Source organism: Ochlerotatus camptorhynchus, unplaced genomic scaffold (assembly GCF_037179485.1).
Source record: "Ochlerotatus camptorhynchus isolate MF236.1 unplaced genomic scaffold, CSIRO-AGI_Acam_v1.1 ptg000046l, whole genome shotgun sequence".
NCBI classification, from domain to species: Eukaryota; Metazoa; Arthropoda; class Insecta; order Diptera; family Culicidae; genus Ochlerotatus; species Ochlerotatus camptorhynchus.
Window position 1 is genome coordinate 342,369 of NW_027040537.1, and position 17,050 is coordinate 359,418.

Here is a 17,050-nt window from a genome sequence, read left to right on the forward strand (position 1 = left end):
TTGGGTATTACACCCAACAACTTGTTTTACTGTGTAGTGGGTTATTCTGGATCTCAACTGTATCACACTAAGATTTTGTGTCCGTGTTCGGTAAATTTTACCGAAATCAGAACAGCTGAACGTTCGGCAAAACTTTGACCTTCATTTTAAAGGCTATTGAATTTGAAAATAAATTTAAAACATGTCCAACCTTGCCTAAATGGTTAAATAATCTTGTCATTTTAGTAGAGATTTAGTTTCAAAGTAGCTGAAAAGCAATTGAATTGAATTGCATCATATTTGCCGAACAGCGATAATTTAAGTGTGACCGATAATAAATTTGCTGATTAGCCATTTAGTTTTTCTCCCGGTGCATAATCGAGATTGCGCGTTTCCTGATTTCCGCTCCCGGAGCGATGTTTTGCTGCAAGGGCCAAACGCAAACTTCGATCCCATCGGCCGTGGGAACTGTCAAACTCTTTTTTTGACAGCAGCATCACTCATTCATCGCGGACGAAACTTCTCGCGAGCAGCACCATCATCAGCAAATAGCGAGCAGTAGAACGACACAACGTGAAAAAAGGAAAAATCCTCGGTGCAGCGCGAAAAGAGTGACTTTTCTTTTGATTTTCGGCGCTTAAAGTGATCCGAGTGCGTACGTGAACGTCCAAAGTACAACGGGACGCGATATTTTCCAACCGATACGAAACGGACCATTGCGTGCGGGATCGAAGTTTAGGGCTTTTCCAGTGGGTGCTCCGGGAAAAAGGATTCTTTCGCTTGACGACGACGGTCGATCTCCGCCGTGGTGGTGAGGGAGAGTTGTTAATCATCAATCGCGCATACACACACGGACGTACACCAACACACGCATTTTAGAGCAGCAGCACGGAGAGTAGTCGAGCAAATTGAACGAAAAATGGCGTCGATAGATTCGCAGCAGACGAAAAACCGAATGCAAGGTTTTAAAAACAAAGGAAAAGATCAGGAGGTAAGTGGATTGCTTGGTGCGTACGGTCGGATTTCCATCGGTGCGAGTTGTGATGGACATCCCGAGCGGAATCGGTGTGTAATTTGCACCTTGATTTTGTGAGTGTGCAACTTTAGAAGGGGGTGGAAATCGCTAGAATCTTACGACTCGTAGGCTCTTGCAAAGCAACCCCCATCCAGGTGGATTCCGTGGTAAATAGTTTTTCGACTACTTTTTGGGAGCAGTCCCTAGTTTGGAAGGAGTTCAGAGGCGATCAAAATTCGTGTAGGCATTATTCGAGAAATGATTATGACCTTCCGGTTGCTGCCGAAAAGAATGATGAGGTTTTTCTCGATCACCTCGTCATGTCTCACATACACTGCGATGATGATACAGGCAAAGGCAAAGATGAATGAACGCAATAGATTGCGAGCGGATGGATACGTACCTACACCATAGGAAAAATATGGACAGGCAACAACAAAAAAGAAGATACATTCGAACGGAGGAAGACCTTGATCCGGCTGACTTCAGAACAGTTCAGAATTGGCACAGTGATGGACAGTCATTGCGAAATGTGGTTTCGAAGTTTTTTTTTTCAGCGATATCCTTGGATGTTGCGTGTTAAATTTCTTGTTAATGGAAGAAGACGATATTCGATAAGCAGTTTAGCTCTAATATGAGTTTTATTGGGTTTATGCGGAGACAAAGGCTTGGTGATAGGTCTTTACTTTCTCAGAAAGATTGTCTAAACTTTGGTTTTTGTATTCGAACGTATCTACTGCGCAATTATTAAATCGATATCCAGATGTAATTTTTTTTTAATATAAATTGTTTACCATAATTTTGACAAGTTTATTTCATGTCAACAGATATGAACATTCCTGTAAACTAACAGTTAATAGAAAGGACGGAATTTACTAATTAACATACCGTTGCATCACTTTTATTGTAATCTAATAGACCAACATTAAAACAATTGAAGCTTTTTTTAGATGTTAAAATATTAACGTGTATTCAAAAGGCTTTCAGGCACGTCCAGAAGATCATAAGAGCCAAAGAACTGGAGGATCTAATGGGAAAATTCAGTTTTACGAATTTAGAACATAATTCAAGAGAACTTCTATAAACTGGATGCCAACTTTAAAATAGGTTGATACTGCTTTTGTAAACAATTACTTCAACCGCCGATTTCTAGCGACTAAGATCTTACTCTAGCAAATAAACTGCACCAATTAACCACTTCATTTGAGCAGTTTAAATGATGTTTACTACCACTCGAACTTTGAAATAAAACATCATTTTGAGATTTTTTCTTCTAGAGCCACGAGAAAAGTATCCATCATTTGTGAGTTTCATAAACAAATAAAAAAAATTAGTTGGTCCAGTTTTGTGGAATCGCTGGTAGAAAGTCACGCCAAAACTGCTTGACAAAGTGATCAATTGACCACTTTGTCAAGCAGTTTTGGCGTGACTTTCTACCAGCGATTTCACAAAACTGGACAAACTAATTTATATTCCATATGAAACGCACAAAATGTTGGCTACTTTTCTCGAGGTTCTAGAAGAAGCAGTTCAAAATGACGTTTCCTACCACTCGAACTTTACCGTGGAACAATATTTTGAGATTGTTCTTTCTAGAACCCCGAGATAATTCACCTTTATTTACGCTAAGCTTGAACAATCTTAAAATGATTGCTCCATTTTCTTAAAATCGTTGGTCGTCTCAAAACTGCTCGACAATATGATTTGATGGTGCTGTTAGCCAATGACGTTTATATAAGGTCCGGGTCAACAGACAGGTGTTAGAAGCGAACATATTGCAAACATTACTGAGCACTCAAGTGACGACGTTACTCTGCCACAACATTCCATACTGCGAACAGTGAGATTGACGTCACTGCCAACAGCTGTTCGTGTAAAAACATTGCTATGAAATACGAACACTATTAAACATTTCGCTAAAACCATCACGCCTGCAGAGAAAGTACAGTGTTGCCAGTAACTTAAAAGCTAATGAATATTTCTTACTATGGGTGCCAAACTGTGCCAATTAATGTGCCCAACTTTGTTTTTGGCACACTGTGCGGAGTGACTAACCCCTTGGGAAATTTGCAGAACTTCAGACAAGTCCAAGAATCTACAGTGAAATATAAAGAATTTCACAGAAGTTTTGAGATCTACTGAAACATTATTGAACGTCAGAAAAGTTTGCAGAGCTTTTTTAAAAATTACAGAACTTCTGAAGAATGGTCCTAGATCTTCAGATAAATTTGAAAACCTTCAAGAAAGTGTGCATATTTTTTGATACATTTTTAGAATCTTAGGAATTTTAATGGATCTTTAAAAGGAAGCTTATACAGATACAGAACTTAAGGTAATTTAGAAGATCTTCAGGGAAATTTTCATATCTTCAGGGTAGCCCGTGAGCATACAGAGGAATTTACAAAACTTCAAAGAACTTTGCAGATCTACTGAAAAATTTATTGAGTTTTAGGGTAATTCGTAGATCTTGATAATAGAACTACGGAGCTTCAGACAACTTTACAGAACTTTAAGACGTTAGAACATTGTAGACGCCGAAAAAGGGTCAATTTCGTGATTTTTTTTTTTTTTTTTGAGAACGGAAACACAGAAACAGAAAAGAATGCAGTTTTCAGTATTTTAACCCGCTATAGTGGATTAAAGATATTTGCAGTTTTATGCACGAAAATGCGTAATTTAGTCATCAGAAAACGAGGCGTTTCCGTGATGTGAAAAAGTGGTTTCCCTAACTCAGTCGCCGGATATTGATACCGAGCATGTAATCCAACGTCAAATCTACGGTCGTGTCTTGGATACAACCTCTTACTTTTCTATGACAGTGAGTAAGCGAAATGTAAACAAAAGTAAGTATGGTAGTAGTGAGTAAAACTCACACTCCCGCCGCAATTTTTCTTCATTTATTCATGAATGAGTAAGATAGGTTTGCTCACAAACTGAGTGACTCGACTTTTTGCAATTATGAGTCGATCTGGGCTGGCCGTGTTGGGCAATCGGGAAAACTCCGGGAATTCAATTTCTTAAATTCACTGGTCACCCTGGTAACGGTTGTACCCCGTTTGGTAGGGGAAATGTATGTAATGTCGGCCTAAATGCCCCTAATTTGGGCCCATACATATATTCAGCAATCGACTAAATTTTCAATAGCGACCAAAAATATCCATTAGTACCGTCCCAATGAACGCGTTCATCTAGATAATTATCTAGAGATCTAGATAATCTAGATCCTCATTACTGCGAGAATCTTTGAGAATCTAAACTTTCTCAAAGCTTGATTGAAAACTACTGTTTTCTAATAAGTTTTGCCGGAAAACCATGTTCCAGATTGATCGTACACTACTTTGAAATTAATGAAGGCTGGAAGTTTTGATAGATACCTAATCATGCAATATAAAAGTAAAACTTCTAGATATATCCGTGGATACAATTCATCAATAATCGTTGCTGTTCGGCGGAATTTATTATTCAAATTTTAAAACACTAAACACTAAAATAATCAAGAAGTAAATAAAGATTAAAATATGCTAAACCCATAATCACGCTTAAGGACATAGTTTGGCCAAATGTTCAAAACTCCAACATCAAACACCCAAAGTCGTCACAATAGTTCTAATCTGTTGAACCTTTCCCCTCTTCCAGGAAATGCGAAGACGCCGCAACGAGGTAACGGTTGAACTACGCAAGAACAAACGCGAAGAAACCATCCTCAAGCGTCGTAACGTGCCGCAGACGACGGCCGAATCGACAGACGAAGACGACTACACTTCGCCGTCCAATTTGCGCAAACTGGTGGAGAAAGCCGGAAACAGTGCCGACAAAGATGAACAGTTGGCGGCAGTACAGGCGGCACGACGTTTGCTCTCCTCGGATCGGAATCCTCCGATCGATTCATTGATACAGAGCGGAATTCTGCCGATCCTGGTCGGTTGCCTCGAGCGAGACGATAATCAGTTGCTCCAGTTCGAAGCAGCTTGGGCTTTGACAAATATTGCATCGGGAACCTCGACACAGACTAATCAAGTTGTACGCGCTGGAGCAGTTCCGCTCTTCCTGCGTCTGCTCGGATCCCCCGCTGCCAACGTGTGCGAACAGGCTGTCTGGGCCTTGGGCAACATCATCGGCGATGGTCCCTGCCTACGAGACTACGTCATCAAGCTGGGCGTTGTTCAGCCACTGCTGTCGTTCATCAAGCCGGAAATTCCAATACCGTTCCTGCGCAACGTCACATGGGTTATCGTGAATCTGTGTCGCAACAAGGACCCACCGCCACCGGTTGATACGATTCTGGAGATCCTGCCGGCGTTGAACATGCTGATCCATCACACCGATATCAACATCCTGGTGGACACCGTGTGGGCCCTGAGCTATCTCACTGACGGAGGCAACGAACAGATCCAGCTGGTGATCGACAGTGGCGTAGTACCGAAATTGATTCCCCTGCTATCACACGTCGAGGTCAAAGTACAGACGGCAGCGCTTCGGGCAGTTGGTAATATTGTCACCGGTTCAGATGATCAGACACAGGTTGTTCTTAACTGTGACGCCCTGTCGCACTTCCCCGCGCTACTGAGTCATCCAAAGGACAAAATCCGCAAGGAAGCCGTGTGGTTCCTGTCGAATATCACCGCCGGCAATCAGGCACAGGTGCAGGCCGTCATCGACGCCGGACTGCTGCCGAAGATTATCGAAAACCTGAGCAAGGGCGAATTCCAGACGCAGAAGGAAGCCGCGTGGGCGATCAGCAACCTCACCATCAGCGGCAACCGGGATCAGGTGGCGCAACTCATCCGGGACGGTGCCATCCCACCGTTCTGCGATCTGCTGACCTGCAAGGATACGCAAGTCATTAACGTAAGTTCGCCGATTGAATCTGGTGAGGGTCGGTTGATTATGATTTAATCGATTTTTTTTTCTTCTGTTTTGTATTGCAGGTCATCTTGGACGGTATCAACAATATGCTGAAGCTGGCCGGTCCCCACACCGAGGAGATTGCCAACATGATCGAGGAGTGTGACGGAGTGTCCAAGATTGAGGTCCTGCAGAATCACGAAAACATTGAGATCTACAAACTGGCGTACGATATTATTGAGCAGTTCTTCTCGGATGATGTAAGTATGGTTTACTTGTTTTCGCTGTACAATGCCGTTATAACCACAAACTGGACTGCCAGCTGGTCAGTCGATTTGCGACCTCTGTGCACCTGAAATCCGATTCTTACCTTCACGCGGTGCCCGGTGGGGTTGCTGGCGGTGATATTTGCCGTCAGTAATGCAAACAAGAACGGGCGATCATCCTCGTCGCTAGTGTCAGTGATGATGACGTCAGAGCAAATAGATAGGTTTTAGCCAACTCCAAGTAGCTATGTTTGAGTAAAGCAAGCTTAAAAATGAAGGTCAAAGTTTTACCTAACGTTCAGCTGTTGAGATTTCGGTGAAAATTTACCGAACATGACAATGATTTCTGAGTGTGTAGGCCTGCCGGATAGTAGACAGAATAGTTCAGAATTCTCTCACCATGCGACGTCAGTGTGCATGTGAACTTCCTCTATAGGCTGCACCTGATCATGCGAACTTTTCCTAGTACGAAATTTGAGTCTGTAGGACTTGTGGACCTCAGTGTTTACTCGGCTGTCGACAGAAGCAGATCACTCTAAACCGGCAGCAACCATTGTGTGGTCCTCCTCATTGTTCTTCATCAGCAGTTCTTTCAGTCGATGCGTCGTCGACTTTGGAAAGCAAGCGTTTCGTGATGAATGTGTGAGTGCTGACCACATTTTGCGTCCATTGCTACAATGGAAGCGCTCTGACCATCGTTGGCGAATCTGCCATACAAGTAAACCACTGGAAGCAGCTTCCGTTCTAGTGTAGAGGAGGCTTATTGGATAGCGGAAGATTGTATTGTACCTTTTGACTATAGTTTTAAGATATATTGTACACAGCAAAAAAAGTTGTTGAATATTACATCGAAACTGCTGCAACCAGATCAATCCATCGGTTGTGTAATATCAAATTGTACGATGTACATCGATTTTGCGAACAAAATTACATCCATTGATGTAATATTGTATCTGCTTTTTGCTATTACATCATTATTTCATACCTTAGCTTGAATTATGTTGATCGATATTACATTTTTTTTTTTGCTGTGTATAGTGAACAAGAATCTTCGGCTCTGTTAAGTTAATTCGGTTGAGCCTTATCAAATAAATAAATTAATAAACAAGACTTGTGGACCAAGGAAACCATCGACACTCTAAGGAAGCCGTTCAAATGAAGTTTCGAAAACTCCATAATATGGAGTTATCATAGGTTTCTTCTAGATCTAGGCAAAAATTTAGAGGACAACTCGCCTGCTGGAGCCAAAACCAGATTTAAGGTGATTGTCTGAAGAGTCCACAAATACCAATTGTGGATGATGGTTGATATGCCCTATCACTTCATTCTTTCAACAACGCTCATGCAATTGGAACTTCTTGTTTGATGCACTGCAGCGAACGTGGAGTTTACATTTCGTTGTCGTATGTATATCTTGTGAGAGTCGATATTTATGCTCTTGAAATTTCAAGCAATATTTTCAGAGTTGGTGTACAGGTAGATTGAGAATAAGGCGACGCCCATGACCGGAGTTTTCGTTTTTGCGGTGTTGCTACACCGGTGCTACACCGTCGAACACCGAAAAATTTTAGGGTGTTGCTATCGGTTGCACCTTTGTTTATAAACAAATGATGATGAGCTATCAATGACTCGCGCTTATTGCTGCTTACACTACACCGGTGTAGTGTAGTGAAAACGAAAACGACATAAGCTGGTAGGGTGCACAAGTTGAATTTATCTAGGTTATAACGACGGCTTTATCTCCTAAATATCTTCGATCCTGTAGTAAGGCTTTTTATTCAAATAATGAATAAAGAACTAGCACAGCTAATGCGACATGCGGTTTCTAAACGCTTACTTTGAATATCCCATTTACAGACCGACGAAGCGGTACTGGACGAGCTGAGACCTGTGGCGGACGAGAACGCGTTCCAGTTCAATCAGAACGCGAACGTTCCCAGAGATGGATTCAACTTCTAAAGGCAAGTTAGTAAGCACACGTACACAGAAGAATTTGTAAACAAGAAGGAAATCAATCTATATCTTCCTGAAAACAACAAGAAAAAATACACCCACTTCTAAGTTGGTAAAACCACACACAACACGCCAGTCACCGACAAGTTTAAGCCGATCTTTCAAAAGTCTCACACACCGTTTCATAGAAGATCAGTTGTTTCCTCCCATGCTAGGCATTGTAGAAAGTGGGATTAAATCAGAAGCAAGCAAGTAGCAGCTCCATTAGCTGTGGAAAGCAAAGTGCAACGCTACCTAGTTGAAAAAGCAGAAACACAAAAACGGCAAGCAAACGTATGGAAACTATAGTTTTCTTAGGATTTTCTTCAAATCTAACTAAAGGATATCTATTTATTATATAATGAAGCAGCAAACAGAAAAAAAAATCAGAAAACACAAACGAAACGCTGAAAGGACAGTTTAGAAGGACTAACTGACGAACGAAACAGCAATGCCATCATCAGTCACACACACACACACACACACATACATACACTCACAAAAACACTCACCCACAAACATACATACAAAGACGCTTAAACGGGAAAGAACTCACACACGACATTATTGTTTTTTTTATAACAATTTTTCATTAATGTTCTTTTATGATAGAAATCAAAAGAAGAATTGCGAAATATAAATTTACTCGTTAGTTCCTTCTCTTCTTCGATCATCGAGTCTCTCTTAGGGAAGAGTTTTTTTTTGTGTCTCAATTTTATGCAATTGTTAGTGTTTATTAGTTTTTTTTTTATAGAAAAGCACCTTTCCTATATACTATTTAATCAAACCTGGGCTGCTTAATAGTAGAGCATCATGTGGATTAGCAGTTTTCCTCCGGTTGCCTCGCTCTCGAAGAAGAGAAGGAGGCAGAATGAGAGACACATTTTTGAATAAAGGGGGGAATCTCCATTGTGTTTTTCCTAAGTAGGTGTAGTGTGAAGTAAACACACACACACATACATAAAAGAATGAAACTGAAAAAAAGGAAGACGAAGAAGAAGAAGAAGCATTAGGGAAATGTTGCTTTTAAATCCATTTAGCAAATCAAATGGAAGGAGAAAATATTTTTTCCATGTAAAAAGGCATATTTTTTATATTGTAAACATTATACTGATCGAAGAATAAACCAATGGACTGTAATTTAGTTATTTTGTTGGGTGTAGCTCCTATTTGTTTCGCTAAGCAAAGGAGCAAAATGTAAGGAAATTGATCTTGACCGTCTCCCCTCGAAAATAATAATTAGGGAGGGTGGGATAACAGCAAAGTCAGCAGAGAAACTTCTCATATTTTTCCGAGCCGTGATAGGCTTCTCCTTTTGATTTAGTTTAAGCTTTAATTGTATAAAAAAAAGAAACAAACGAAAATGTGAAAAGCAGAACACAAGACTCCTACTTAGAGAAGAGGGTAGCGGTTGATTTTTTTTACTGTATACCGCACGCTCGAATCAAAGCCACAAATAAATAATTATCAATTGCGGGTGCTTAAAACTGTAAGTGCTGTCCAATGAAATTGGGCCAGTCGCACCCGTGGAAATTTTTGTAACTATTTTCACTCAGATCCAGTTGTAGGTTGCCAGTCCCTTGCGCGGGTAGCAGCGGATGATGCTCACGCCACGTGACACGTGTTAGAAACTTTTAACAAATTTTCGTTCTTGTGTAATAGGAAAAATGCGCAGAAATGAAAAAAATAAAAATAAAGGAAAACTGAAATTGCCTTTGGAAGAAGAAGAAGAAATCGAACGCAACGCACTTTTTTCCTTCTTTCGGTGTCAAAGCGCCAAAGAAGGAAATCGCCCATAGAGGAAAAACGGGAAAACAGAATGGTCAATAAAATTTGAGCTGAGGAAAATTTAATTTTCAAAATCGCATGGACTTGAAGAAGAGAACGCAAACAAGTTTTAGGGAAAGAAAACAAAACGAAAACTACATTACCAATTTTTGTTTCCAATGTTTTAAACCTAGAACAAAACATGAACATGAAGAAGAATAAGAAGCAGAAAACACACAGACACTCACCAACATTACAGAGGAAACAGATTTATTTTTTGTCCTTTCTGGAAATTGACGAATAAAAAATCAAATGCAGAATATGTGGTCGCGCTGTGGTTGTTCCGTTGTTGTAATCCGATCCGAAACTCCGGTAATCCATCTTCATATATAGCTGTTTGGTTTGGCTGCTGCGTTGGGATGGGACCATGCGGGAAAAGCGTACCGGCAGTAAGGGGCCTCCCTTAGCTCAGTCGGTAAAGGCGCAGCTACAAAGCAAGACCATGCTGGAGGTGGCTGGGTTCAATTCAGGGTCCGGTCTAGGAATTTTTCGGGTTGGAAAGTTTCTCGACTTCCCTGGGCATAATAGAAGTATGACACACAATTATACCAATGCAAAAATGGTACAGGCATCGAAAGCTCTCAATTAATAACTGTGGAAGTGCATCTAGAACACTAAGTTGAGAGCACGCAATAAGCTAATATGCGATATGCAATAAGCTTGAAATGCGAAGAAGAAGAAGAAGTAAGGGGTTTCCTTCGGTGGGTGGATAATGCATAGGTTCTGGTGGGGCAATAGTGCCACCTTAAAAATGTGAAAACGATTAATGCTTGTTTATAAACATAGCCTTAATTTGGTACAAACGAGCTTACCGAAGACTCTCTTGCTCCGTGTGAAGTTATTTTTTGACCAATTAATATAATCATCATAATAATCATTAATTGTGATGCTTCAATGCAGGCATTGTTGGTTGGTTGTTTTTGGATTTTCTAAAATCCTTATATTTCGATGTCTAATATAGGGGAAATTGATGTAATGTCGGCCTAAATGCCCCTAATTTGGGCCCATACATAAATTCAACAATCGACTGAATTTTCAATAGCGACCAAAAATATCCATTAGTTCCGGTCCAATGACGCGATCATCTAGGTAAAATTGATAAATAGCAAATTTTTAGCGATGGGCACGAAAATCATTTTTTGTACAAGGCTTCATTTTGAAATTTCTCCCTGGGCATTGGCAAAACCTTGTGGTAGTTTGATTAGACTACCAGGTTCCAGGGCTGATCTGGATCTTTACCTCATTGGAAAGATGCACACTAATGTTGCCAGATCAGTGATGATGTGGACCAAAACTGCAGGACCCAAGTGTTTAATCAATATTGGGTTCAGAGTTCGAAGAAGTCACGGATGCGGAGGTGAACGCGATTTTTTGACGTAGGACTACGTCTGTGATTTATATATGGGGGTACACTTTGTGAAAACCTAAAATGGAACATGTAACAAAATTATGAAAGGCAACTCATTTTCGCTTCGGACGGCGTGGTGAGCAGACAGCACAAGCAGCAATAGGAAGGTGGTGACAGGTTAGGTAGTCCACTCTTCTACCTAATAAGCAACAATGACTGGTCGTGGCAAAGGAGGAAAACAGGGGGTAAGTCACTCTGCCACCTTGTGCTAAACACATCAAAAACACTCTTCGACACACTCAAACACCCATTAATCACCATGAGAACAATTTTTCAATCTTTTTTGGCAGCACTGCCTAGAGCCAAGAATGTTTACATTCCTGATGCTCTTTTTTGTTTTTGTGCATTTTTCTTAGAGATCACCCTCCAGCAATCGGTAGGATTCCACAGAAATCTGATCGGGACACGGACTCCTGATTTCGTCGAACATCTGTCGGTATGCGGAATTTCGAGCTGTGGACCGAGTTGCGACGATCTGGAACGGGAGGATTATGACGGTTCCGTGTTCGAGGTCGGATGTGTTTACAAGTCGGGACGTGAATGTGGTGGACAAGCGACTGTTGATGAAGTTTCTGCAGAGTTGTGCAAGTTGGGAAGGGGAAGGAGAAGGGAGCGAGCATCAGGCAGCGGAAGTCGAGGGAAAGACGTTCCTGGAGTATTTGAAGAAACAAAAGTTGACCTCGAATTTGATCCATTACTTGTTGTACACAATCGCCATGGGGAATGACCACACTAGCTGCCGGGACGGGTTGGAAGGGGTGAAGAAGTTTCTGCTTAGTTTGGATCGTGCGGAAACAGCCCGTTTCTGTTTCCGATGTACGGATGCGGGGAGATTCCGCAGTGTTTCTGCCGGCTGTGCGCCGTTTTCGGAGGGGTTTATTGTCTGGGTAAGCCGATCGAGAGTATTAATTTAAAGCGAGATGAAAGGTGCCATCAATGGTTAAAGTTCGGCAAACAGATGATAGAGGCCAATGGGTTGGTCATAGGGCAGGGGTACGTTGAGAAGGAGATTTTCGGAGTAAAGGAAGGCTCGAGGGAAGAGAAGCGAAAGGAGCACTGTGGTCAAATGGCACGTGCTATATTTTTGACGAATGTTCCATTGGGTGGTGCATCGCAGAATTCCGGTGGAGGTGGCGTGTCGCTGATGAAACTGTCCCCCGTGGAAGCGCACGAAGATGGGGCTACCATTATCCAGTTGACACACTTTAGTGGAACTTGCCCGAAGGACATTTGTAAGTAATCAGGTCTGCCTAGGCGTGTGGACAATTTATAATTTATTTTGATTGTTTTCAAGATCTCATCACTCATCCACACTGATGCAATAGTTATTTTTTAAAGCACTTGGTAGCCTAAACACAAAACTGCTTTTAAAGTGAAATGTTCCGTTTTTCCGATATGGATACTCGAAATGCCTTACATCACCTTTAGGGTCTCTATTGCTGCAATGATGACTCCCACAATTGGGGATGATGATTCAACGTCAAGCTCAACATTATAAAAGCAGACCATTTCAGCCTCTAATGAGCTAAATTATCCGTAACTATATGAAGAAATGAGCGCATAATAATCATCCAGTCAATGATTGACCGATGGCTGTAGAAAGATATTCCTTACTAATTTGGTAGTCATTCCATATACGCACTACCAAATCAGAGAGATCCGGCCTACAGCCGGCGGTTAATTTTTGCAGGACGAGTCTAGGGGGCACGATAATGAAAGTTGATCGAATGGTTGCTGAGCAGATGTGGGCTATTTCATCGGATTATTCAGAATATGCTTTGTTCTTCCCGTTATGCCACTCAACAAGTTCATATATGGCTATCAAGACAGTTACGAAGAAAAAGCTGGTTATGTATATTTTGTGTGTATGCCAGAACTAGCGCTACTTGGAAAAAAAAAATCCATTCCCGTATTCGTGAACTACTATGAAATATGCACCGGTTCTCGTTCACTAAGTATATTAAGACATCAAACGACCAAATGCGTGCTTCGTGGGTGGCATAGTTGGAATCCTCCCGATCATATTCGCATCGATCCTTGCTCCATGTATTCTCACGAGGAGGTCACCACTCGTTCCGACCCATTCCGCCGGTAATGGGTTGTCGGCTGCAATATCCGATGTATTCTTTGATGGCCCGGTCATATCAAGGCAGGATCTAACGTCGCCAGGTAGTTAGTAGTCATGAAGGCAATTCTCCCCTCCGTCGATGCCACTCCGTTCGTTTAACAAACCACTAAACGATTCAAACCCTCGAATGCTGCCTTTTGCACGCGATAATAAAGCGGCGTCTGTGTTCTAAAAAAAGAAAATCTCAGTGACATTCACTACCCTTCTCGAAACGCTCCTATCCTACCTTCTTCCAATATTTTGAAGTATACGTTTTTGTCCCGTCCAAACACAGTCAGCTGTTCCGTTTACCACGGTATTCCCGCGTGCAAATCCAGTGTGTGTTGTTCTCTGGCTTGGTCCACCTTCATCCGTACCGCAGCACGTTCGGCAGGAGGAGTCTGAAAATTTATTGTTTATTGTTATCCTTTCTCCAATCAACAGCAAACACATCGCATTGGAATCAGCTGTGATAGATGTAGTGGTTGCCAGAAAACTTTATTTTTCACTCAACGTTTTGACAACTATGTTGACACGCTGAAACACCTTCTGACACCCAAAAACACCGAAGAAACACAATAAGCACGGACACAAGGTGGCAGAGTGACTTACCCCCTGGCGTCAGAGTACCCTTTCGAGTTGGCAAACCGAACCAATTATTCCTAATATTTCTTCGAGAGCGTTGTTTAAAGGCTTGGGCTTAAGTCGTGACTTCATTCGCGTGTCCTACTAGACATAGAATTAAGTGAAATTTGTTACAAACAAAGAATAATGAATTATCGGCTCCGTAAAGCTAACGCGATTGAGCCTTACAAATAAACGAACTAGATAAAAAAAAAATCAACCCTTTTCAGCGCCAACAAGCTTATTACAGTAAAGAGTTGGGGCATAATTTATCTGTGCCTGTTTGTCCATATTCAGATCCACACGCCTCCAACGACCACCCAAAATACTCTCCAGAGGTAATATTGTAACCAAACTTGGAAGCAAGAGTGCAAATGATTTTGAACGAAACTCTTCATCAACTTTCTCTTTGAAAAAAAAATACTACAAATTTGGTACGCCTACAATTCAAAAACGGAAAGAGTTAAAATAATAGATGATCGATCAATTAAAGGAACTAAATGGTCTTTACATTTGTTCCGTCCACTAGCGATCCTAAGCCAAGCTTCCGTTCGTGCCCCTAGGCACAGACCCTTCTACTTTTTTAACTTTATTTTTGAGATTTTTAGCCGTAGGCTAGTTCATCTCGTCCATGAAAGGTGGGGCCTCAGAAGGAGGACCCCCAACAGAGTAGTTTTTTACAGTGTTTACTTCAACCGAAAATTGGTTCCTGGCTCGATCGTACATTGACACAACATTAAAATCTGAATAAGACAGAGCTTCACACTGGGGGAACCGGGGGTGCCCCCACCAGGCAGAGATGTCCCAACAGCCGAAAGGAATTAAAAAAACTAAACTTTAAACAATGTAGCATCCTTTAAAAAGCGCATTACTGCTGCCAGTGTGGAGGGATCATCACCCAGCATGTCGCGTATGCTATTTGGAGGCCCGTGGAATTCCCGCAGGTTCTGATACTGGGGGCATACGTATAGAATGTGCTCGATTGAGGCTGGAGCTCTACAACCGACGCAAGTCCTGTGGAACGGCGTTCTACCGAAATTGTGCTAGATCTTGGTGTGACCGGTCCTCAAATGCTATCTTATGATCCCGCTGGTTCAACTGTTCTGTCCCTTTCCTTGTCGTCCCTTTGATCCATCTGATGAAGAGGGAGTGGTTTTGGGCCCACTCTGCGTCCAAAGCTTCCCGTACTTTGCTCACGATCCAGCACGAAGCAAAGTCAGCTTCAGATTTGCCTGGTATTTCGCAGTGCCCCGGAACCCACCAGAATACCGTGTTTGGTGGCACGGACTTCATCGTCGCCTCCTGTACCCAGGGATGAGTCGGGGCCTCGGATGTCGGGCGAATCCGTGAGGACCAGGATCGGTCGAGCGTTGTAGCAGCGATGGAGATGGCAGCAGCTTCAGCAGAGAAGACAGAACATTGCGGTGGTAAGCTGCAGCTGGTTGGTGTGATGTTTCCGGCTAGACCGATACCGACCCCGGCAGGTGAATGCGATGTTAAGATTCGGTTCGGACTCATCGTCATTCCCTGATGAGGAGATAAACACCTGCTAGGATTTTCCTCGGACTCATCGTCAGAAGTATAGAGGGCGGCGTCCTCAAGAGGGGCAACAACAACATTACGTTAAAGCCAGGCATCATAAACAATCAGGTAATTTCTTATTAATTTTACCTATATTTTACTTATATTCGAATTAATCCCCTTAAGTTTCAGCTATCTATGAATCGACACAGCTAATTTACTAATGTTGAGATGGGGTCTTGCCGATACGTTACCTGTTTAACCTGCTGGTAAACCTGTCTACTGGTATATAGCATGGACGGTGCCTCAAAGCATCGGAGACCTGGCCTTTGACCCCCTTCTACCTATACTACACAATCACTTCATTTTGGTCAGAAGTTTCATCATAAGTTCCATGGGTAAGCTAGCATTGATAGTGTGTTTAAGGCAGAATTAACGGAAGAAAGTAAAACATCCAAATTTAAATTCTGAGCGGAAACAATTCTGAAAATTTGGATCTTATTTTAAATGTGAATATTTAAGATATTTTATTTGTTAGTACAGTGACACGTCAGATAAATTTTCATGTAATATTCAAAATATAATTAATGAAAATAATTGGGTTCTTTAATCTTGAAAAAAAATGTCGGTTTTTATACATCATCTGAAAGAGCATCGTTTTCTGGGCACAACGATATTTTTTTCGAACCCATAGACTTTCATCTCGATTTTTAAATTAAGATTTAAAACAAAATATTAATTTCACTGTTTGACCAAAGAAGAATACTAAGATGGAACTGTCGAAAGAAAAACTTTATATTCTAGTGCCCTCTTTCACGGTCCTTTCCTTTCATCTAATAGAAGGTAATTTTGTAGTTATGCTGCCCCCTCGGTAGAAATGAAATTTCGCACTTTTTTTTATCAAAACAATCACACCAAAATCAGAGATGTCCCATTTTTTTAATTACTCGATTAACAACTAATCGATTATTTTTTGTTCACTGTGTTCTCATTTTTCCACCAAAGAGAGTGCAGCACACGTTTGAAACGATGGACGATGATCATCTGGAGAAGTTAATGCTTATATCTATCGGCAGAAGTGGGAACAATCGGACTGGACTCGAAATACTATTCGAACTACAATTGAAAGGATCGTCTTTATTTGTCAGTAGTATAATTTGAACTGAAGAAAATGTAGTTATGCTCTAAAAGCAAGGCATACTGCGTTGTATATACTCAACACTCCTCCTCAACGCTGCTACAGTAGACCACACTGCTTCCTTAGAAAATCCAACCGTATTCGTGGTAGAGGTTTGGTTAAAAGATCCGCGGCCATCTTTTCCTTAGGGCAGTACTCATACTTGATAACACCTTTCGTCTTCAGGTCCTTGGAGTAGTGAAATTTTGTTGAAATGTGTTTGGTACGCTTACTGAACTTTTCGGAGTCCAGCATCTTCAAACAGCTTTGGTTGTCTTCGAATAATATT

General features: G+C 41.6%; 1 protein-coding gene and 1 pseudogene across 1 annotated transcript; both read left to right on the forward strand.

Moving 5' to 3' along the window:
• The first annotated feature begins 504 nt into the window (after window positions 1-504).
• Window positions 505-10,186, forward strand: Kap-alpha3 (karyopherin alpha3). Its single transcript, XM_065239039.1, has 4 exons — window positions 505-970; window positions 4,631-5,842; window positions 5,923-6,099; window positions 7,963-10,186. Exons 1-4 carry the CDS (start codon window positions 899-901, stop codon window positions 8,062-8,064), a joined length of 1,563 nt encoding a protein of 520 aa, XP_065095111.1. The 5' UTR covers window positions 505-898; the 3' UTR covers window positions 8,065-10,186.
• A 1,298-nt stretch (window positions 10,187-11,484) lies between these two features.
• LOC135715964 (rab proteins geranylgeranyltransferase component A-like) lies at window positions 11,485-12,572 on the forward strand (annotated as a pseudogene).
• The last annotated feature ends 4,478 nt before the right edge of the window (window positions 12,573-17,050 follow it).